Source organism: Chiloscyllium punctatum, chromosome 19 (assembly GCF_047496795.1).
Source record: "Chiloscyllium punctatum isolate Juve2018m chromosome 19, sChiPun1.3, whole genome shotgun sequence".
In the NCBI taxonomy this organism is placed as follows: domain Eukaryota; kingdom Metazoa; phylum Chordata; class Chondrichthyes; order Orectolobiformes; family Hemiscylliidae; genus Chiloscyllium; species Chiloscyllium punctatum.
The window spans coordinates 58,721,202-58,744,941 of NC_092757.1; the positions used below are offsets into that span (position 1 = coordinate 58,721,202).

The 23,740-nt window shown below is 38.8% G+C and overlaps 1 protein-coding gene across 10 annotated transcripts in view; it reads right to left on the reverse strand.

Moving 5' to 3' along the window:
* elna (elastin a) overlaps positions 1-23,740 on the reverse strand; it is a 275,816-nt gene that overhangs the window by 37,969 nt on the left and 214,107 nt on the right. For 8 of the 10 annotated variants that reach the window (XM_072589478.1, XM_072589481.1, XM_072589479.1 and 5 more), the window contains 4 exons: positions 20,196-20,231; positions 15,033-15,119; positions 3,201-3,236; positions 2,196-2,285 (listed from right to left, as the gene is read on the reverse strand). In XM_072589478.1, coding sequence (XP_072445579.1) covers positions 2,196-2,285; positions 3,201-3,236; positions 15,033-15,119; positions 20,196-20,231 — 249 coding nt within the window. The remainder of the gene's footprint in view (positions 1-2,195; positions 2,286-3,200; positions 3,237-15,032; positions 15,120-20,195; positions 20,232-23,740) is intronic. The other 2 variants (XM_072589477.1, XM_072589484.1) reach the window with 2 other exon arrangements.

A 23,740-nucleotide genomic window follows, 5' to 3' on the forward strand; every position in this document is an offset into this window, starting at 1 on the left:
AGAATATACAGGATATGACAAGAAGATTAAATATATTACGGAGATTAAATATATTACAGCATTACTATAATAGGTTTTCTTAAATTTACATTATTAACATAAATCCAGCAAGTTTTAGCCTGTGGATTCTCGTGGATGAATATCCAGCTACTGTCAGTTTGTAACTATAGATTTCTTCAAGTATCTATTTCGACAAGCTTGTTTAGCTTTTACTGAACCAGGTAAATACTTTCAAAATATTCTAAGTGTATGGCTTTTTGTTCCTTAAGGAGCAAAAGATATGTTAGCAATACTACAGAAAGTGAGAGGAGCTCATATTTTTACTCATTTGTTAACCTGTTCGTCATGTTGTGACCTATATATAGGCCCAGCAGCAATGCCAGGTGTATTATCATTGTCTTCAAGTTTTCTAAGCTTCAATCTTATTGCCCAGTTTCAGCTGAGACTTCTGATCCAGGCTACTCCAGAAATGTGCTGGTGCAACCTCTTCAGTGCAAGTCCAGTAAGGTAGAAAAAAAAGAACAAAGATAGGATATGGTCGCTGTTATGGCAGCAGCTGCATATTTTGGAATATCTTTAAAAGTTTCAATCCTTCAACGAGCCAGCAGATGGGTAGGAGATTCATTGAGAGCCATTGAGTAGGAAAGTTGGAGAGTGAGTGTGTAGTCTGGTGGGGTATACTTGTATTGGTGGGTAGTCATCTTAGGTTGAGTGGTGGGAGTGAAGGGTGGTTGGCAGATCAATCCTAAAGGAGTCACTTGTGCTACTCAGTTTAGTTATGGTGGTTAATTGCTGAAGTACATCAGAAGCTAAACTATACATTATTTACAGAATATCCAAGAAAATCTAGCTTCAATCTCCAACCACAAAGCGCAGGTTCAGAGACACTTGCTTAGTGTCCATGTCAGTGTGAACCAGCTCATCAAATGTTTAAGCTTCTTGGGCAATTGCCATGTATGTATGTCTGTTAAATCATCTGAAGAACTCCAGTGTGCAACTCAGACATTAATTCAGTTCTGGACATCAAAATATTTAGGCCTATATCTCAAAAGGATAGACACCAACAAAACTTGGCACATGGATAAGGCATGTTCCGGAGTTGAACGTAATAGATTTTGCACAAAGATATTGACCTGGATTCTGAATCCTTTTCAGAATCTATTTAAACTGGGAAATAGGGTGAATTGTCAATTTTTGAAAGAAACATATTTCAAGGTTTGCATAAAGATTTGTAGCTTGGGCACCGGTTGTCATGGTTGTGGCTATGTTCACTGAGCTGGGAAGTTGATGTGCACATGTTTCGTCTAGGTGACATCTTCAGTGCTTTGGAGCCTCCTGTGAAGTGCTGCTGTACTGTGTCTTCTGGAATTGATTCCAGAAGAATAAGAACATTCCAGAAGACACAGTACAGCAGTGCTTCACAGGAGGCTCCAAACTACTAAGATGTCACCTAGACAGAGGATGAAACGTCTGCAAATCAACTTCTCAGCTCGGCAAACATACCCACAACTAAGAAAATTATTTGTTTCAGAATATTGTGGATTATCGCAACTGTGAGCAGAGTTAACAAAATAGGTTGTTGGACATGGATTAGCCTGAACTTTCCTGGGAGATGGAGGCTATTAATGAAGACATTCCTTGTTTCAAATTCATAGTTTAAGTACATGAATCAGGTAGAGGCCAGTCTCAAGTCAGAGCAGCATAATTGAAATAATAACTAGTTAACACAGTTTGGTGAGATACATTCTCTACTGAGTATACTCTTCATTTCTTTAAAGAGTTACTTTTCCATTGTTGGACTCTTAGGCTTGGCTATTAACAGGTGTGGGTAAGGTAGGTGATTGAGAAAAGTTTCAAGTGGGAAACTGAGGTCTGGGGATATTCCTGGATACTTCCATATTTTGCAGTTTTGTTTTTGACCGGTTTGTACCATAATCACCAGAGTTCACATGATCACCATTGGGCTAGTTATTTTTAATTCAGCACATTAAAATAATAGATGTTCATTTGCTTATAAACAGCAATTTATCAACCTTCCCTTTCAGCATCCTTCACAATAACCACAAACTACAGTTACAATTTTCCTTCTGCCATTGGTGTTAATTTAAAGGTGTGCCATGACACCATCATTTACACAGAACTAGAACAAGATAAATTTTAATTTTAATGGAGGAAAATGTTTTTCAGTAAATTACCCACTCCGATGCCAGGCAGACCACCTACTCCTGTTCCAGGCTGGACTCCTACTCCTAATCCTGCGCCAGGTTGCACACCCAATCCAAGGCCTACAATTGAGATCACAAGAATTTAATAATCAGAAATAATGAACTGTATTTAAAGATGGGATTCTTGCACACTGGCTGAAGAGCCAGTTAGCAATCCACATTCCCCCTTTCTGGAAGACTTGCCAATGTACTTAACTGGACAGTATCAAGCTTTTCCTGAATTCAAGGATTCTGGGGACAGAGGTCCTACCCACTAGGTTTCTTCAGTCAAAGCAGATTATTTGAAGGACAGTGCTAATGGAGTGATTGTTCTTTTTAGGGGACACATTCTAAGCTTGGCCAAATGTCAGGCCACAGTAGGTGATGGGCAGAAGGGAGAATGGAGTCTGATCATGGAAGTAGGAATACAGATCAATAGTAAAAGCAGGGAGGTGGCTCACAGCAACAATCTCCAATTCTAAATGCTGAATTCCTTGATAAAGCATTGAGAAGCCTTTAGCGATGTCCCCCTCTTCCCCGGAAGCATACAAGAAATTGTATTGAAATATTTTCCAATCAATCTGCTCAGAGATGCTATTCCACACCTCTGAAACAGATGACAATTGAATCCAGGCCTCCTGGTTCAGATGTAAGGACATTACTATTGCACCATAACAGTTCCACAGGAGTTTGTTTGCTATACTCCCCACATGCTGAGTCTGTCCATCGTTCAGTTAACTCAAGAGACAACATACACCCACAGATCTTCACACCATGAACTTAATTATGATAGAGGTGGGAAGCCAATCACCACTCTCCATTCTGATTCAAATGCCTTCCCACCATCAACTATCAATTTTCTCAAAGAGGGCATTAAATTTAACCCAGTGAATCACTCATTTTCATTCGCTAAAGATCCTCAAATCACATCAAGTATAAAACAATTATTTGATGATTGTATAGATTAATGATTGTATCAGGAGAAGGAATATTTACCTCTATACTTAGCAACTTTAGCTGCAGCAAGTCCACCTGCAATGATGGAGAATCATAGAAACATAGAGTCATAGAGATGTACAGCATGGAAACAGACCTTTCAGTCCAACTCGTCTATGCTGACCAGATATCCCAACCCAATCTAGTCCCACCTGCCAGCACTCAGCCCATATCCCTCCAAACCCTTCCTATTCATATATCCAACCAAATATCTTTTAAATGTTACAATCGTACTCGCTTCTACCACTTCCTCTTGTAGCTCATTCCATACACATACCACCCTCTGCATGCCCCTTAGGTCTCTTTTATATCTTTCCCCGCTCACCCTAAACCTAAGCCCTCTGGTTCAGGATTCCCCTCACCCCAGGGAACAGACTTTGTCAATTTATCCTACCCATGTCCTTATAATTTTATAAACCACCATAAGGTGACCAACAACACTCAGCCACCAAAACTCCAGGAAAAACAGCCCCGGTCTATTCAACCTCTCCCCATAACTCAAGTCCTCCAACCCTGGCAACATCCTTGTAAATCTTTTCTGAACCCTTTCAAGTTTTGCAACATCTTTTCGATAGGAAGACCAGAATTGCATGCAATATTCCAAAAGTGGCCAAGGCAATGTCCTATACAGCCACAACATGACCTCCTAACGTCTATACTCAATACTCTAACCAATAAAGGAAAGCATATCAAACACCTTCCTCACTATCCTATCTACCTGCGACTCCACTTTCAAGGAGCTATGAACCTGCACTCCAAAGTCTCTTTGTTCAGCAACACTCTCTAGGACCTTACCATTCAGTGTACAAGTCCTGCTAAGATTTGCTTTCCCAAAATGTAGCACCTCTCATTTATCTAAATTAAATTCCATCTGCCACTCCTCAGCCCATTGGCCCATCTGATCAAGATCCCATCGTAATCTGAGGTAATCTTCTTTGCTGTCCACTACACCTCCAATTTTCGTGTCATCTGCAAACTTACTAGCTATACCTCTTTTGATCTCATCCAAATCATTTATATAAATAATGAAAAGTAGAGGACCCAGCACCAATCCTGGTGGCACTCCATTGGTCACAGGTCTCCAATCTGAAAAACAACCCTCCACCACCATTCTCTGTCTTCTACCTTTCAGCCAGTTCTGTGTCCAAATGGCTAGTTCTCCTTGTCAACAGACTATCTTACATTGGTATGAGAAGAAGCATTCAAAAGATTAACTGCAGTTCTTTTTAAATGAAGTTTCTATCATTAACACATATTACATACATGAATAAAATGAAACTAATGTAATGCAAAGTATTTACAGGTAACATTTTGTAGATTACAAGTTAACATTAGAAATCATCCCTGAAACCTTCGTCCTTGTCAAAGCATATGTTAATGGCAATGGAGTTCGCAGAGGGGTTTTGGCATTTTTGACAGGATGTTGCTTTTATAGCTGCAGAATTATCAAGTGACAGTGAGTACAACCACTAAAAGGCTTCAGCTTTTACATCATTGGAAGTGTCTCCTATGTATATTGCTGGCATTTTAAATTTTAATTGCAACTGTGCAGGAAAAAGGATGAATGCAGTATTGATACATACTTCTGGTTATTCCATTCAGAATGACACAAGGTTGAAAATGTTCCATTATACTTTTTCTGCAACCCTAACAAATCCTTTCATAATCTTTAAAACTAGGTTATCGCTCAACTTTCCTTTTCTTAGACAGGGCAGTCCTAGTTGCTTTAGTCTTACCTGATAAAGAGTTAAATTACTTTTTGCAACTTCTCCAATGCTTCCAAATACACTATAGAGAGTAGAACTGGGACCATGTGGTCTCAACAGGTTCAGTTGTATTTAAAATAAAACTCTGTTATTCCATCCTCTCTCTCTGGAATTGAAACCAAGTGCTGTTTTCCCCTATCAATAATCTATATCATTATTGTTAGTGATTTTCCCATCTGTACCTTTAGATCCTTCTGCTTTCTAACCCACTTATATTCTTATATCCAGAGAGTGACATCTTTACTCTTCGTACCAAATGACCTTAAATTTATCTCCACTGAAATCAATTTTACAACAACATGCCCTTTTTTGTAAGATTACGAATGTTGATTCACAATTTGTCGCGGTGTTCCTCAAAATTGACATATCTCCAATTTGGCGTTGTCCACAAACTTTGCAATTGTATTTCCAAATCCAAATTGTTTGTGTAAATCACAAACAAAACTGTTCCCAGTAATGAAATTTATGAAACAACACTTACCACTTTTTTCAGTCTCAACAACTACATTAAACCCTATATTCCATTTTCTACTTTGTTTCAAGTATTGTCTATTATTCTTCCAATTTTGCGTCATTCAATCTTATTCACGACGCTACAATGCACTACCTTAACAAAAGCCTTGAAAACATATGTACATTATATCCACTGCATTATTCTTGACTGGTCTTTCTGTTACATATTCAAGTAACCTTCAATGCTGTTCAAACGTGATCTTCTATTTTGAAAGCTGTACTGAATATTCATTATTATCTCATTGTTTCTAAATGTTTTTCTGATTATATCTTTTGAGTAAAGATTTCATTATGTTTCCTATAATCCATGTTAAACTAAGTTATCCATAGTTCCTGGGTTTGCTCTATCTCCCTTTATAATGATCAGAATTCTGCTTTATGATTGCAGCTTTGAAGTTCACACCGATTGGTCCTTTTGAAGTTTGAAGCAAAATGGAAATACTCATCCATTTATTGTCCCCAGAAGTTTCATTTTGAGGGCAACAGGCTATTCAGTTTCCTAATAAAAGCTGGTCAAGCAATGATTAAACTTCAAGGGCAGAGAGTTTATCTTCATTTTCACGTATGAAATTCTACAGTGTGTGATGTGATAAAGTGAAAATTAATCAACAGTGCGTGATACATTAATATTTTATTAATATTCCTAAATGTTTAAGAACGCACATGTATGCAAATAGTGTAAGACATTCATTCTTTTGGAAATTGGCTAATTTCTAGATCTGATCAAGTTAGGGTACCTTATTGATTTACTTCTAAAATATTAAAGAACTGACCTCCTATTTTCAAGGGATCAACATTTTCAAATATAAGAACTGAAGGATCCAGGCATAGTATTAACAATGTGGAACCTTTGGAATTTCAGCTGCTATTTCCCAAGAAAACACTTTTTTTATTTCCCCTAATCAAGTTTATTGGCCCTTTTCAGAAGTGTAACTAGACACCTCTGGAGCAGGTGCAATTTGAACCTAGGTCTCTTGGGCCAGGGACACTACTGCTGCACCAGAAGAGGGCCCCAGCAAACACTCCTTGTGCTCTTGCTTGTTAGGTGTCTTATCAATCACATTGTTAAGCTTTGTTAATGGCATTGTTATGGTTGAGAGAAACAGATGGTGGACATTAATTGTCTTTAAGAACTTAAACAGGGATCAGTTAAGATAATGGAATGTTGGATGAAAGCTGTGAGAATGAGAAAAATCAATATACTCTCTATTTCCACAATGAAAGATCATTCCTTTTGCTATTCTACCAGACCAGCTAGGATTCTATTAACTGTGGTTGCAAAGAAAGGTTGCCTGAAGGCAGAGATTGGAAGTAATGATTTTTTTTCAGATAGAAAATTGCAATTAGAATTACTTATTGACGAAAACATGGAAGGAGAGAATGAGAATTTGAAACCCTTATGATGAGATGTTTTTGTGTACTAACAAGTTTAGAAGACAGGTTAAAACAAACCAGATCAGAAATGGAATGGGTCAGTCTGCCTTCAGACTAGACCAGATGGCAGGTATAACCTAATGGAGCTGGATACTATCTAAAAGTATGGTACATCTGAGCATGCTCTGAAAGTAAATAAAATGTGAAAGAAATTAAATTCAGAGAAGCATTGAGTCATATTTCCCACCTTAGGTGATCCAGAACATAAGTAGTTAGTTATTTTCAGTACGGTTTAATCTGCCAATCTTCCAGGGAATCTTTTTAGTATAGCTGAGTTTGTCACATTTTTTGAATGGAATGAATAATGTATGTTGTCCTGGTAAACCAATTTTTAAAAAGGGTAGTTAAAAGCACCCTAGTTGCTGGAAACTGATACTAACTGAAACAATAAATATAGGGGTGTACATGTCTAATATTCTGAACAAAATCTGATGCAAGGTATAATGAGAAAAAAATGTGCACATAGAATATTGTATGGCTAATTATTCTTTGGGACAATTGTTCATTCAACAAATTGTATGGCAGAGAAAAGGTTTGGGAATTGACCACAATAGTTAGAGGCATGCAGCACAGAAACAGACCCTTTAGCCCAACTTGTCTATGCCAACCAGGGTCCTAAACTGAACCAGTTCCATATACAATCATAGAAGTATACAGCACAGAAAGGGAATGAGTTTAAAAGTAAATTATAGTAATTGTAAAGAGGTCAGCCAGGTGGACCTCATAGAATATGAGTTCTCTGATTGGACCAGATTAATAGTCCCTTAACAATCAGGAGCCCTGGTTGACAGATAAGAATAGGAGTGTCAGATATCTTGCTCACTCTGAGAGCTGGATCAGTGTTGAGGGTTCTCAGAGTATAAATAAAGGGTGATGAGATTCCAGCCTCTGTGGAGTTATTTCATAAATAATTTTTTAAAAAATGAAATGGTTAAATCGTCATTAAATGTCAAACAATGTTACAAAGAGAAGTATCTGTCTAAAGAAAATTTAGGTGTCCTTCAGGAGAGCCATTTATGTTGTAATGAGAGCATGAATTTTCCAATGATAGATATGTAGAAGACAAGAAGTATCTTTAATTGCTTTTAAATTTGGGAGCTAGATAAGTATCATTGTTTAACAGAACCCATATTCTCTTGTTTTTAATGGGTGTATTATGTGAATCATCAAAAATAAAAACAATTTTGTTTAAAAACTTATTTTCGCAAGTTAAACAAATTTTGAACTTAAAGAAAAGTACAGAATGTCTTAATATCTTTTGATGGTACTTGTTAATGTGATAGTTAAGAGAAAGGTAGTAGATACTAATTGTCTTTGTCAGAAGACCCAGTCATGCTCTACATATTTGACACTGAATAGAGTCATAGAGAAGTACAGCATGGAAACAGACCCTTCGGTCCAACCCGTCCATGCCGACCAGATATCCCAACCCAATCCAGTCCCACCTGCCAGCACCCGGGCCTTATCCCTCCAAACCCTTCCTATTCATATACCCATCCAAATGCCTCTTAAATGTTGTAAACCAACCTCCACCACATCCTCTGGCATTCCATACACGTACCACCCTCTGTGAGATTTTTTTCTTCATGTGATTTAGACATTGCTGGCAAGGCAAATGTTTTAAATTTCTAATTCTGCTTAATTAATAATAAATGCTGGCCTATCAGTCTTATCATATACCAATAGTAAATAAGATAAGCAGGTTTTGAAAGGAAATAAGTTTAAACTTTTGTTTGATTAGCAGAATAACTACTGCAAAGATTGCTTGTATTGCTACAGGAATTCCAGTGTTGGTGTACAGAACAGATTAGTCTTACCTGTTATAGTCAGAACATTTAGATACAATGTTGTCCAGATATATCACATCTAAGGTATGTGACAATTAAACCTACAGTTCTGAAGTCACATTAGACTTCAAACATTAACTCTGTTTCTGTTTCCACAGATGCCACTGGACTTGTTGAGTTTCTCCAGTACTTTGTTTTTATTTCAGATTTCTAGCACCTGTAGCGTTTTACTTCTATATGTACATAATTGTTTCCTGATAGTTGTAACCATACCTGTCTAGTTATTGTTAATTGTATCCATTGTTGTCATGTAATAACCTATACTTTGTTAGCCAAAACAAACACCTTTACTAGTTAAGGGTGTTTAGTGGTCTATCACTTACCACTGTAATTAGACAGTGCCATTGACCCAACAGAGAAGGAAGCATTGATTGCAGTGAACTACCCAAAATAACAGCTGCCACTGGTTAGTAGCCAGAACCCAATTTGGATAAAAAGTTTAAGTGGCTTGGAAAGAATTCTTAAAGTGGTAGATATAATGATCCATGATTGGCTGATGACGGTTGATGAAACTGGACGTCAAAATTTATTGCCTATATCTTGTCTCTGAGAGAAGGTAATGGCAGAATTGAATGGCTTGCTAGATAACATTTGAAGAAAGTTGGCATGGTACTGGAGTCATATTTTAGCAGATCAGTAATAAAATCAGAAAGGCAGCAGTGAACCAGTTGTGATTTTGAGATAAGTCCAGACTTTTCAAATCAAATTTGATTTTCAAACTAATATTCTGGGATTTGAACATTTATGTCAGGGGAAATTTCATATGAATCATTAACGCAGAGGCATTTGAAGATGACAATTTTGAAATTAATTTGCTCGGGCACAGTGGAGCTGAAAGTGAAAGTTTGATCTCATGAGGGACAATCATGGATATCTTTCATTTGTCATGCTTTCGGACTCGTTGCATTCACCTATTGGAATCTGACAAGACAGAGGAGTAATACAGGATGTTTTATTATCAATTTTAAATTAGCCCTGGATCTTAATCTTTTGTCTTTAATTTTTTGATCTTTAGTCTTTTGGATGTTCTCGAACTTGTAATTATCATATGTCAATACTCCAGTAAATTAAGGGCAATCCTCCTTTTTCCATATTTAGTGAACTATGGTAATTCACTAAACTCAACACAAGATTTTCAATCTTATTTAATTAATTGAGAGTATCAGACTACAAAAAAATGCAAATGGGTGTGATTATGTTCATATGTGCTCAAGTCTCTCTCATTCTAAATTAAGTGTAGGCTGGTGTAGTCTAATTCAACCCAAACTTATGTTATTTATGCTGAGTGATGTGCAGCTCAATGACATCATCATAAGATTGCTCCAGAGTCCTGAAGCCCTTACATAACAGTATCCACAACATGCATCCTGTGCTCACCAAACCATTGTTTGGATGTCTGCCTGACTAACATGTTTTACTTCCAATTGGGTAGTAAGGACTTGGGACCAGGTCAAAGGAGTTTCCTGGTTTAAGGGTGGTGGTAAGAATGATAGTTGATCCTGGGTGGAAAGGCTTAGATTGTTCATCCAATGTGGGAGAGTGGTAGTCCAAATGGGCCTGAATCACGTCCAATCTCTAGTTTTAAGACTAGAGAATGTGATCTCTGCTTGGAGGGGATGGATTTTGAAGGTGGAAGGATGAGAAGTTTAGTTTTAATAGCAAACAGATATACTAAACATAAGAACTGCATTTTAACAATATTACAAGCACTTACCACTAGTTTTCAAATCAAAATCTTTCGCACCTTCTCTGATATTGTAGCTGACCCAAATAAGTTCTTAAGCACCAAAAGTGGCAAAACTGGCATTATTGTACATGCTCACCTGCCTTAATGTCTGCCAGACGTCATATCAGGCATTGTGCCAAGGACAAGTCCCAGTCACAAGAACATGTCTCATTTCTGTGGTAGGGACTGATACACAGGCTTGAAATTTAATAAAGATTTGCTTAATTTGTATTATGTCAACATCTCCTTGATGTTAGAAATAATCTCGGATTGGATGATGTAGAATCTATATGGTTGGAAGTAATAAAGCACAAAGGCCTGAAGAAACTGGTAAGAGTAGTCTTATCGTCCCCTTAACAGCTGTACTGTTACAGAATAAATTAGAAAATAATGACGGCATGTAAAAAAAGACAGTACATGAATCATGGGTGGCTTTAATCTTCATATAGATCGGAAGAATCAATCGACAGAGGTAGCCATGAGGAAAAATTCAGAGCTTGTTCAGGATAACGTTCGAGAACAATATGTGTGGATCCAACCAGGGATCAGGCTATTTTGGATCTGATCATGTGTAGTGAAGCAGCTTTATTAAATGATTGTCCAGGGAACAATTACCATAACACAGTAGAATTTAACATTCAGTTTGAGAGTGAGAAACATAGATCAAAAACAACTGTGCTAAATTTAAATAAGTATAATGACAATGGGCAAGAATGCAGAGTTAGTTGGAGTGGAATGGAAAGGAGTTCAGCAGGAAAGATGGTTGATGAACAATGGCACATTTTTTTAAACTTCATGACTCAAAGCAAAGCTATTTACAAATGAGGAAGAAGGATAAGCTGATCACAGATAACCAGAGAAGTTAAAGACAATATCACAAGAAAAGGAAAAAGTGCACAATGTGGCAGAGATCAGTTGTAAATCAGAGGCTTGGGAAAGTCTGATAGCCAGCAATAGATGACTATTAAATATAATAAAAAGGGGGTAAATAAACAATGAGTGCAAACCAGCTAGTACACAAAAACAAACTGCATGAGCTTCTTTAAGAAGGAGAAAAGAGGCAACAGTGAATATAGATGTCTTAGAGAATGAGGCTGTAGAATTAATAATGTGGAGCCAGGAAATGGTAAAGGAGCTGAACAGACACTTTGCATCAGTCTTCATGGTCAGAATTACTAATGGTGATACAAAAACAAAGTAACCAATCAAAATGCAGGGGTAAGGAAAGAAATACCATAATTATTAACAGAGAAAATGTACTGAGAAGCTAATGGGTCTAAAGGTTTAAGTCTACTGGACTTGATGGGCTGCATCCTAGGACTTTAAAGAAAGTAGCTACACAGTTAGTGGATGCACTGACAATAATCTTCCAGGAATGCTTACATTATGGAAAAGTCCCAGAGGATTGAAAAACTGCCAATGTAACATATTTATTTGAAATGCGAAGTAGCAAAGTAAAGGTAACTATAGGCCACTTTGCTTAACATCCGTTATTTGGAAAATATTAATTTATTATAAAGGATATGATAGCAGAGTTCAGAAATACACAATATCATCTTTACAAAGATGAAATCATGCCTGACAATTTTATTATTTATTCTGTTTGCTATATCCTGAAAGAATTGTAAAATGGAAGGAGTATATGTAATATATTTGGATTTCTGAAAGACATTTGAGCAGTACCGCACATAAGGGCATTTATTAAAATAAGAATTTATGGTGTTGGTGGTGGTATATTTTCATGGATGGAGGATTGGCTAACTTATATAAAATAAAGAGTCAGAATAAACATGGCATTTTCAAGATGACAAGCTGTAACTAGTATAATGTCATGATGATTAGTGTTGAGGCCACAATTACTTACAATTGGATGACAGAAATGAAGGAAGTATCACCAAGTTTGTGGATGACATAAAAATAGGTGGAAAGCCAAATAATGAGGATGACATGTGGAACTTACAAAGAGTTCAAGAGAGATTTAATGAATGGGTAAAAAGTTGGCAGATAGATTAGATAAATGAGGCAATTACACTGGAAGAATACAATGCTTGAGTATTATTTAAGTAGAGAAAGACTACATAAAGCTGCAGCACACAGGGACTTGGGGGATCCTCATGCATGAATCACAGAAGTTAGCGTTTAAGTTCAGCAGGTAACAGGGAAAGCGAATTAATGTTGGCTTTTGTATCAAAGGGATGGAGTACAAACACAGGGAAGCCTTACTAAACTTTACAAAGCACTGGTCAGACCACAGCAAATGTGATAGTGGGATTATATTCACTATTTTTCTTAGGACAAGTACAATGAAACTATCCCCCTAAAAGAATGGAAGAAATCCTTTCTTTTTCTTTTAAGATCACAGCGCATAAATAGACAAATGGTCAATGAATTGCATACTATATCCTATTAAAAAAAAACTGTTACAGTCAAATGTGAGTACGAAAACACGGTATCGATCTGAACCCTCCTTCCCTGATTGTAACTTTATTTCCTTAAATGCACGTATATGGATTTTCTCAATTATTTATTGTAGAAGTGATATTTACATTTTAACCATGCTTTGGATAAAATCCTGAATTCCCAATTGGATTCATTGGTGATTATTTCACTTTTATGTTCTCTAATTATGGACTCTCCAACAAACGTAAATATTGGTTTACATCTTTCATTACTACAAAAACACTGTGACATTCACTGCTAGTGAGGATCACAATGATACTGAAAGTTCCCTTAAATTGCTATGTTGAAGTCCTTGATGATAGTACCCCATGGCCTTGGAAACATCAAACATGGAGAGTTTGGCTGAATTTCTTATTTTATGCAGAAGATAACGCATGTATTCACTCTGGTGGGAGGAACAAAGCTACAGACACTGTGAGAAATTACAAAGTGTTATGTCCAAGGAACTTTGCTGTACTTGTTCATCAGTCACTGAAAGCTAATATGCAGATGTAACAAGCAATTAGGAAGGCAAGTAGTATACCGGCATTTATCACAAGAGGATTTAAGAACAGCAGTAAAGATGTCTTGTTGCAGTTGTATAGTCTCTTAGTTAGATTGTGTCTGGAATATTGTATACAGTTTTGAACCCTCTTACATAAGAAAGGGTATATTTCCATAGAGGGATTGCAGCAGTGGTTGATTAGATAAAATCCTGTGATGGTAAAACTGCCCTTAGAGAAGTGATTGAGGAGATGGGCTTGTATTCTCCAGAGTAGAGAAAAACGACAGATCTTTGCCATTGAAGCCCATTGATTCATACAAAATTCTAGAAAGTTTGGATGCAATTAAAATGTTTCCCTGGAACTTAGATGGGGTGGGAGTAAGAGGAGTTTACAACCAGGAGACCCTATAATAGCATGTAGGGCAGGAATTTGCAACTGAGATGAGGAGGAATTTCTTCACTCTGAGAATAGTAAATCTCTATTCCAAAAGAGGGCTGAGGAAACTGAGTTACTATATATGCTGAAGATAGAGATTTTGATGGATTTCTAGGTACTAACAATATTCAGGTTATTGGGAAAGATGATCACTTGTAAACCATCTGATGAAGGAGCAGCGCTCTGAAAGCTATTGCTTCCAATTAAACCTGTTGGACTATAACCTGGTGTTGTGTGATTTTTAATTTTTGTACACCCCAGTCCAACACCGGCATCTCCAAATCATAGAATATTTTAGCTAGCTCAAAGGGCTTCTCATGATATTCGTATCCATGGGACAGTAAGTTGGAATAACACTGTCTTGCATACACTCTGATTTAGGAAGATGGAACTAATGATGAAAATAATACTGAAATTTAAAATTATATATCCAGACTTAACTAATTCAAACTTATGATTACAATAACTTGAAAAAAAATGCTAACACTCTTTCATGAACAAGGAATTTTAAAAACTCTTAAGTGTTTTAGGGATCTTCCTTCACTTCAATTTAGCATAACTATCAAGGTCCTAGGATAGATATCAAGGTTCTATCAACTCAATTTTGCAAGTCTTCTATTTCAATGTTTGAGATCGATTGGCTTCAGTACAATATCCAAATTCTTCATTGATTAATTGCAAATGGGAAGTTTCGATTGATGTGAGTGAAATCATCGGATACAAATATTGAAGAGACCTTCAGATTGACAAAGTGTCTACTTTGTTTGATTGTAGAAAACAAAGAATTAATTTTTTTGCCCGGTTTTAGTACCTGCGCAGTGTTATTAACTGTCCAATCTAAAGTACCACCATACCTGACATCCGAATTATGTTATTCTGTCTTTTTTATTTTCATTTCATTTTAATGGAAAGGAATGTCCAAGAGTGGAAAACCTCAGCTATTCAGAACACTAATATCTTCTTTTGATGGACTTATAAGCTACAATCCATCAACCTTCACATACTGTATCTTTGATGAAAACACCCAGCTGCAGTTATTTTTCTTTTATATTAATTTAAATTTGTGTTTTTATCTCAATTTGCATCGAATTGGAATCAGATAGGTTTATACACTTTACAAAAAGAGTGAAGTGAAGAAAAATGTCTTTCAAAAGGCAGTGAATTACCCACTCCGACGCCAGGCTGGGCCCCTACTCCGACGCCAGGCTGGGCCCCTACTCCGATGCCAGGCTGGGCCCCTACTCCAAGACCTACTTGGAGATAATAAAGAAATAAAAATTATCAGTAATTAAAACATTTGAGCAACTTTAGGATTTATAGGCCAATTTGTGGTCAACAGTGAAATAACATAAATCCAGGATTCAATCCTTTTTAATTCCAGTCATTAAGACACAATGTTATTCTCTAACCATTATCGTTTCATGTATGATAGAGAAAATACTTCACTGTCAGAGGTACTCTCTTTTAGATGAGACAATAGTGGTCAATATGCTGGTTTATGTGGATATAAAAGGTTCAACACCACTATTCAAGAAAGAATGTGGCATTCTGGTGTTTTTAGCAACATTAACATTACTAAAATAATTTGACTGTGCATTTATGTACTTGTCATTAATCAACAGCAATTAATCAATGTGATGTTACAAGAATCCATGATTATAGTCGCCTGTAGGCAACCATATATACGCATGTATAGGTCAAGTTTTGAAATCAGTTTTTTAAGGTGAAATTAGGGGGTCGACTTGTACACGAGGTATAGTTTTCAAGGGGATGAAATTCATGCTTGGCATGAGTCAAAAAATGGACAAACAAGAGCTAGATCTCTATATAAAATAATAAACAACAAAAGAAAATAGAATTATGGCCATTATTGAATGTTTATCTACAAAATAACTGTCTCCATTCTGCCTTCTATGGTAGAAAAATACTGTCGTACTGTATTCCAGTTATCAATTCCGTAAAGTGCATATACATATGTATAAACACATATGTATAAACATTATTGGCAGGTGGTCAAGCCATCTACCGGGGGTACTTGTACAATTCATGAAATAAAAAGAGGGGAGCAGTACAAAAAAATGACTGATAGTATTTTATTAAGAAAGAGACCGCATGAAAATGTTAATAATATACGATAAATACTTTACATCAAAAAACTCGTATTCACAGCAAAAAACTCTTCTCACTATATCCCACAAATATGATGTGATAGCTGCTTAAAACAAAAGTTACCGGTACATGCAAAAGTCCATTAGAATCTTTCAAATTCCCTGCCGTCATCAGTTGCATCACTGAATAATTCATTCCCGACATCTGGGTCAAGCACATCGTCGAATGGATCATCTTCAGCTGTACTGTCAAGGGGATCAGCAATTTATTTGTTATCACTTCCAGCTGACCATGAATAGTCATTCTTCGTTCCTTCTAAAGCATTAGAAATTCCACATTTTGTGAAGGCTGTCACAATAATTTCAATTTTCATCTCCTTCCAGGACTCAACAATCCATTCACATATAGCTGCAAGTAATGGAGTATGCATGATGCCACCCTTTGTGAAGCTTTTTTCCCCTTCGTGCATTCAAGTGTCCCATTTTTTTTCATAGTAAATCCTTAAAAGGTTTATTGATGCTAACATCCAGTGGCTGCACCATGCTCATAAGGCCCCCAGGAATCATTGCAATGTCAGTATTGTTAGCTCGAAGTTCACGTCCAAAACTTTTCATTCTGTGTGTTCTGAACATGTTCCAAACCAGTAAGCTTTTACTCTTTCTAAGTTCACATGGTCACATATTCCAGATCTCCCTTACCCAAGTGTTGCAGTCACCTTCATCCATCCACCCTTTTTTATGGACGAGGACAACAATGCCTGTTTGGAAATTTTTGTTTGGGCACAGTTTTCCGCTTAAAAATCACCATAGGCTTTAACTTTGTTCCATCTGCCATACAACCAAGTACCACAGTGAATTGACTCCTTTCACAGAATCACAGAACCTCTATAGTGTGGAAACAGGCACTTTGGACCAACAGGTCCACAATAACACTACAAAGACTAACCCACCCAGACCCATTCTCCTATCCTATTACTCTACATTTACTGACTAATGCACCACACCTACACATCCCTGAACAGTGTGGGTCAATTTAGCTTGGCCAACCCACCCTAACCTGCACAAATTGGATTGTGGGAGGAAACCGGAGCACTCCGAGGAAACTTACGCAGACATGGGGTGAGAATGTATAAACTCTCACAGAGAGTCACTGCGACGCTGGAATTGAACCCGGGTCCCTGGCGTCTTGAGGGTTGGTGCAGTTCAGCACACAACAAAAAAATCTCCCAACCTACCCACTGTCAGAACAGGCAGGAGGTTCAGTCCTGGACGTTACCTACATCAGCGTCAGCAGCGGAATCCAAATGTTGGGAGTCTGGCCCCCTGCTGGTGCTTCTGCAAACTGCAGTGCACCTCCACCCACACTCAGGGCAGGCTGGTGGGTCAGCAGATTGGAGGAATCGCTGAAGGCCTTCCTGCACTCAGGGCAGCTGAAGGGTTCTCACCCGTGTGGACCCACCGGTGGGTCAGCAGTTAGAAGGAATTGCTGAATCCCTTTCTGCACTCAGGGTAAGTGAATGGCCTCTCCCCGGTGTGGACACGCCAGTGTTTCAGCAGATTGGAGGAATTGCTGAAGCCCTTTAACGTACACAGGGGTGCTAAAGGGCCTTTCACCAATGTGGACCTGCTGGTGGATCAGCAGCTGAAGGGCATCTCCCCAGTGTGGACCTGCTGGTGGATCAGCAGCTGAAGGGCATCTCCCCAGTGTAGACCCGCCGGTAGGTCAGCAGCGCAGAGGAATTGCTGAAGGCTTTCCAACACTCGGGGCAGCTGAAGGGCTTCTTCTTGGTGTGGAGCCGTCAGTGGGCTAACAGGTTGGAGGATTTCCTGAAGGCCTTCCCAGACTTGGGGCAGGGGAACAGCTTCTCACCAGTATGGACCCCCCGACCCCTCGTGTTTCAGCAGGTTGGAAGAACAAGTGAAGCCCTTCCCGCACTCAGGGCAGCTGAAGGGCCTCTTGCCTGAGTGGACCCACTGGTGCTTCAGCAGGTCAGAGGGATTGCTGAACCCCTTTCTGCACTCAGGAGAGGCAAACCACCTCTCGCCAGTACGGACTCACTGGTGGGTCAGCAGGTGTGAGGAACGGGTGAACCTCTTTTTGCATTCGGGCCAGGGGAAGGGCCTATGCCTGTGTGGATCTGCCGGTACCTCAGCAGGGAGTAGGAATTGCCGAAGGCCTTCCCACACTCAGGGCAGCTGAAGGGCACTCCCCAATGTGGATCCACTGGTGGGCCAGCAGGAGGGAGGAATTGCTGAAGGCCTTCCCACATTCAGGTTAGGGGAAGGGCTACTTGCCAGTATGGATCCGCCGGTGGTCCAGCAAGTGGGAGCAGTGAGTGAAATCCTTCCCGCACTTGTTTAAGGGCCTCTCACCCGTGTGGACCCGCTGGTGCCTTCGCAGGGAGTAGAAATCGCTGAAGGCGTTCCCACACTCGGGGCAGCTGGAGGGTCTCTCACCAGTGTGACTGCGCTAATGACTCTCCAGGGCAGACGAGACACAGAGGCCTTTCCCGCAGATGCCACACTTCCACAGTTTCTCCATAGGGCAGGATTCCTCAGGTTTCTTCATGGCTAAAGCTTCAGCTGCGCAAAAAAGTGTGTACACCCCCTCCTCACCGTGCATTCCTCTTCCCGGGCCAGAAAATTGCTTCAGGGTCCACACTCAATGCGCTGCAACAGTCGTGGCTCTCATCCAGCCCCACTGATTCTGCAAACTTACTCAGACAAGGACCAAAAAGCTTTGCTCCTTCTCACAGAATCATAGTTAGAAATCGTTGGGCAGTCCGAATGGATTGAGTGACTGTCATTGATGTGAAAGTGAGGACTGCAGACCCTGGAGAGTCAGAGTCAAAAAGTGTGGCTCTGTAAATGCATAGCAGGTCAGGCAGCATCCAAGGAGCAGGAGAGTTGATGTTTTGGGCATAAGCCTTCATCTGTTGATTTTGAAACTTCTCTCTTCAAATCTTCAAACACTCTGAGTTTAGAGTATCGTACTGGAAAAGCACAGCAGGTCAGGCAGCATCTGAGGAGCAGGAGAATTGACGTTTTGAGCAAGAGCATTTATTCAGAAACAAGCTCCATGGCCAGTAATCTTAACCAAAATTATTTTTGCTCCAATCTTATCCACAGATCTACTCCCTGGCATACCAAAGTTCATTGGGGTTTCGTCCATACGGCTGATGCATGAGAACCTGTACCATTTTTCTTCTGACTTCTGATTACAAAGCCATGGAACCCAATTAACTTGTCATTAGGTTCTGCTAGTAGTCATTGGGCAATCTTGGTTTTCTGTCTAAGCACTAAATCATACCTTTTCATAAACCTATTGCACCATACAAAACTGCCTTTGAAATCACTGAATCCATCTTTTTTTGCTTCATTTTTGGCGCATATTCTGACAAATTGTCAAGTCAGTGTGCTTCCATTTTGACAACATGGAATTACCCAGTCAGCAATCTTTTCTTCTAGTTGTGGCCACTCGTTCAGCTTTCCTCAGTTGACATACTCCTGTTTGGCATAGCCTTTAACTGTGTGGCTTTTTTCCTTCTTTCTTGAACAAGTTTTTCAGAAACACAGAACTTACTTGCAGCTATGCTATTGTTGTTCTTCTCTGCAAATTCAATAACTTTTAGTTTAAACTGTGCTGTCTACTTGTTTCTTTGTGATGCTATTTTGTCATAAAAATTTGGGGCAGTTTTACAATAAGTTCAGAGCACAACTGTACGCGACACCTACTTCTAAGACAAGGTTGAGAACTGCCATCAGGTACCGCAGATATTTGTATGCACAGGTCAAATATATGTATGTAAATATTACATAAATATATATATAGTTATCAACATTCAATTTAACAATTTGAAAATCACATGCAAATATATACTGGTGCGTGTAACAAATGATGACACCGGTATTGCATTTGAACCGAAAATGTGCAAATCATGCCCTTTAAGGCTGCATATATGGTCAGGAAGAGATCCCTGAAAAACTAGGGTTGACTAATACACAAGGTATATGAAAAATACCAGAATATTTGGCCAAAGCTAAGGGGTCAATTTGTACGTGAGACTTACCTATACATGAGTATATATGGTACTTCTCACATGTAACCATTACACATAGCAGGAAAACTCCTTTCTTTTTAAAATTGAAGTGGCTTTTTTCAAAGATAATAACATAACAGATACGTTGACCAGTGAATATGTCAGTAGTGGTCAAATATACCTCCATATTTAGCAGCTTTAGATGCAGCAACTCCACCTGTAATGAGAGAAAACTAGAAGTAGTATTGGTCTGGGCTGGTTAGTCTGTATACAGGTAAAATAATAAGTATTTTGAAGTTTACAATATCACAGCACTCTTGAGAAATAAGTTCTCTGAAATTATCCTCATTAACAAAAGTTGCCCAAATTAAGTGAATATTAACTTCTAAAGTCCTTTGGGTGAATGTCCAACTGCTGAAAATTTATGATTAAGAATTTAAGAGACTGTGTATGTCTGGCAAGTTTGTCTTATATTTCTTTAACTACATCAACACTTGTAAACTTTCAAAATTTCCCAAAATGTGTTGCCAATTTGACTCAATCCTTATAAAACATCATAAGAACTGTATCTGCTTTGGTAGGACCTAACATATCTTTTTAAGTCAGGTCTTCTTACACTTTCCTTGATATTCTCTGCTGACACATAGAATTTCATTAAGCATTTTATTAAAGGGCTAGTATTGGTATTATTTTTACCCTCCCCAAAATCTGTCAGATGTTATATTAGCCAATGTGCATAACAAACAAGTCTCATTTACAAGAACTCTTTTTTGACTTCAATCAGCCAGGTTGACTTGATATTCTTTCTTACTCTTTTTGTTTGTTTTCCTTAAGTGCTTTGTGCTAATTGCCTCAACTACTCATATTTTAATTATTTTGAGTGTAATTGGTGTAGCTTTTAGATTTATGGTATATAACTTTGGACTCCCCAAAAAAATTTCCAGATCTTCTAATCCCCATTATTGGTGAATGAAGAGATGATTGTTGGGATAGAGGTCTCAATGTGATTGGATGTTTTAGGGAACCATTTTACATTGTAACTAGAGACTTCTATTAATGGCTCTGTGGGTGACTGGGACATCTTGGTGCCAGTGTCCCCAGGACCTGAAAACATGCAGACCTGGACTGGTTTCCTTATGCTGACCCTGGTCTTACACTGGTTTTGTAGAGATGTTCCTAACAGGCATAAAGCCTGATCAGAAGTGAAACTTGAAATGAGTACAGCGGAGTATCAAAGCACTGCTTCACCAACTGAAACCACATTACACACCAGCCTCCTCCCAGCCCTCCCTCACAGCTGACACCTCCCTGACACAGCTCAACACTCCTCCCTTGATAATGTTGACCAATTTGTTGTAAATGCTCATCTATCGTCTGATGAAACCTGACCACATGATAATACAGCGAACTGCCACATCATCAACTCTGCGCAGCTGAACTGCCAAGGAAATTGAATATTTGGAAACAGTAATATGTAGTTATGTGCAACAGTAATGGCATTGTTTTTCTTAAACTGTACTGAGAACATTTGAACTAACCATGATCAAACACAAATCTTACATTTGTATTCCTCCAATCATAGAAGATTCAAACAGATGATTACAACTGAGAAAAAAAAACACCAACTGGGAATCTATCAATTAGTCTTAGGTGAACAACTTAAGTTGAATCTGAAAACTCTAAAGCCTCTTAGGGATCTTCCTGTATAAGTATTGAGTCAGAGAGACAAACCGCAATGAAACAGATTGTTCAGTCCAACTCGTCCGCACCGACCAGACATCCCAATCTGACCTAGTCACATTTGCTAGCATTTACTTCATATCCCATCACACCCTTCTTATTCATATATCCATTCAGATGCCTTTTAAAATGTTGTAATTATACCCATTCCACCACTTCCTCTAGCAGTTTGTCCATACCGTCATCACCCTCTGCGTGAAAACATTACCCCTCAAGTCCTTTTTAAATCTTCCTTTCTCACCTTAAACATATGCCCTCTGGTTTTGGACTTCTCTACCCTAGGAAAAGGACCGTGGCTATTCACTGTATCCATGCCCCCCATGATTTTATAAACTTCAAAAAACATTACCCCTCAAGCTTCTGACGTTCCAGGGAAGCAAATTCCACCCCATTTAGCCTCTCCCTATAAATCAAACCTTCCAGTCCTGGCAGCTTCTTGTAGATCATTTTTGAACCCTCTCAAATTTAACTTCTTTCCTATTGAAGGCACAGTGGCTCAGTGGTTAGCACTGCTGCCTCGCGACTGGTTCAATTCCAGCCTCGGGCGACTGTCTGTGTGGAGTTTGCACATTCTCCCAGTGTCTGTGTGGGTTTCCTCCGGGTACTCCGGTTTCCTCCCAAAGTCCAAAGATGTGCAGGTCAGGTGAATTGGCCATGCCAAATTGCCCATAGTGTTAAGTGCATTAGTCAGAGGGAAGTGGGTAACTCTTTGGAGGGTCTGTGTGGACTGGTTGGGCCGAAGGGCCTGTTTCCACACTGTAGGAAATCTAATCTAATCTAATTCTATGTAGTATTCTAAAAGTGATCCCACCAAGGTCCAGTACAACTGTAACATGAAACTACTATATTCAATCCTCTGACCAATGAAGTAAAGCATGCAAATGCCTTCTTCATCACCCTTTCTACCTGCAACTCCACTTTCAAGGAACTAAGCACCTTCACTCCTTGGTCTCTTATTTGGCAACATTCCCCAGGGCCCAATTGTTAACTATACAAGTCATGCCCTGATTTGCCTTACCAAAATGCAACACCTCACGTTTATCCAAATTAAACTCCATCTGGCACTCTTCGGCCCATTGGTCATCTGATCAAAGTCACATTGTACTCTGAGATAATCCTCTTTACTACACCACCTGTTTTGGTGTCATCTGCAAACTTACTAACCATGCTGCCTATATTCACATCCAAATTAGGAGCACTTGAATAGATCACATTTATCAAGATTATCAAATTTCATAAATCACTATGGGCTATCCTCCTGACAGAGGATAAAATCCAAATTTTAGATTAGATTCCCTACAGTATGGAAACAGGCCCTTCAGCCCAACAAGTCCATATTAATCCTCCAGAAAGTAACCCACCCAGACCCATTCCCCTACTCTAGACTAATGCACCTAACATTATGGGCAATTTAGCATGGCTAATTCAACTGACCTGTACATCTTTGGATTGTGGGAGGAAACCCACGCAGATACAGGGAGAATGTGCAAACTCCACACAGATAGTTGCCTGAGGTGGGAATTGAACTTGGGTCCCTAGTGCCATGAGGCAGCAGTGCTAATCACTGAGCCATCATGTCAGCCTAGGCTTTTAATGGACAATAATCAGCCAAATGGGATGTTTTCATTGAAGTGAGTCAAATCAACAAATGCGAGCAATCTTCATTTAAGAGACACTTGGGGATTAACATAGGGCCATTTCAATGGATTGCAGAAAACTTGTAGTAGCTGCTTTCTGATGCACCCATGAGATCTGTTTTGTTTTTACAATAAACAATGCATGATTTTGTCAAAATAAATTTAGTAGAAAGGAAAATACCAAGGTGGTAAAATGGGATTGGAAAACCACAGCTATTCAGATCATCTACATGTTCTTTTAACAGAGTTGTAAGTGACAAGGCATCAACATTTTCAAACTGTATCAGTGATGAAAGCATCAATGTGCAGTTATTTTCCTTTTGCTCCAGAAATGAAATTTGTTTTGCAT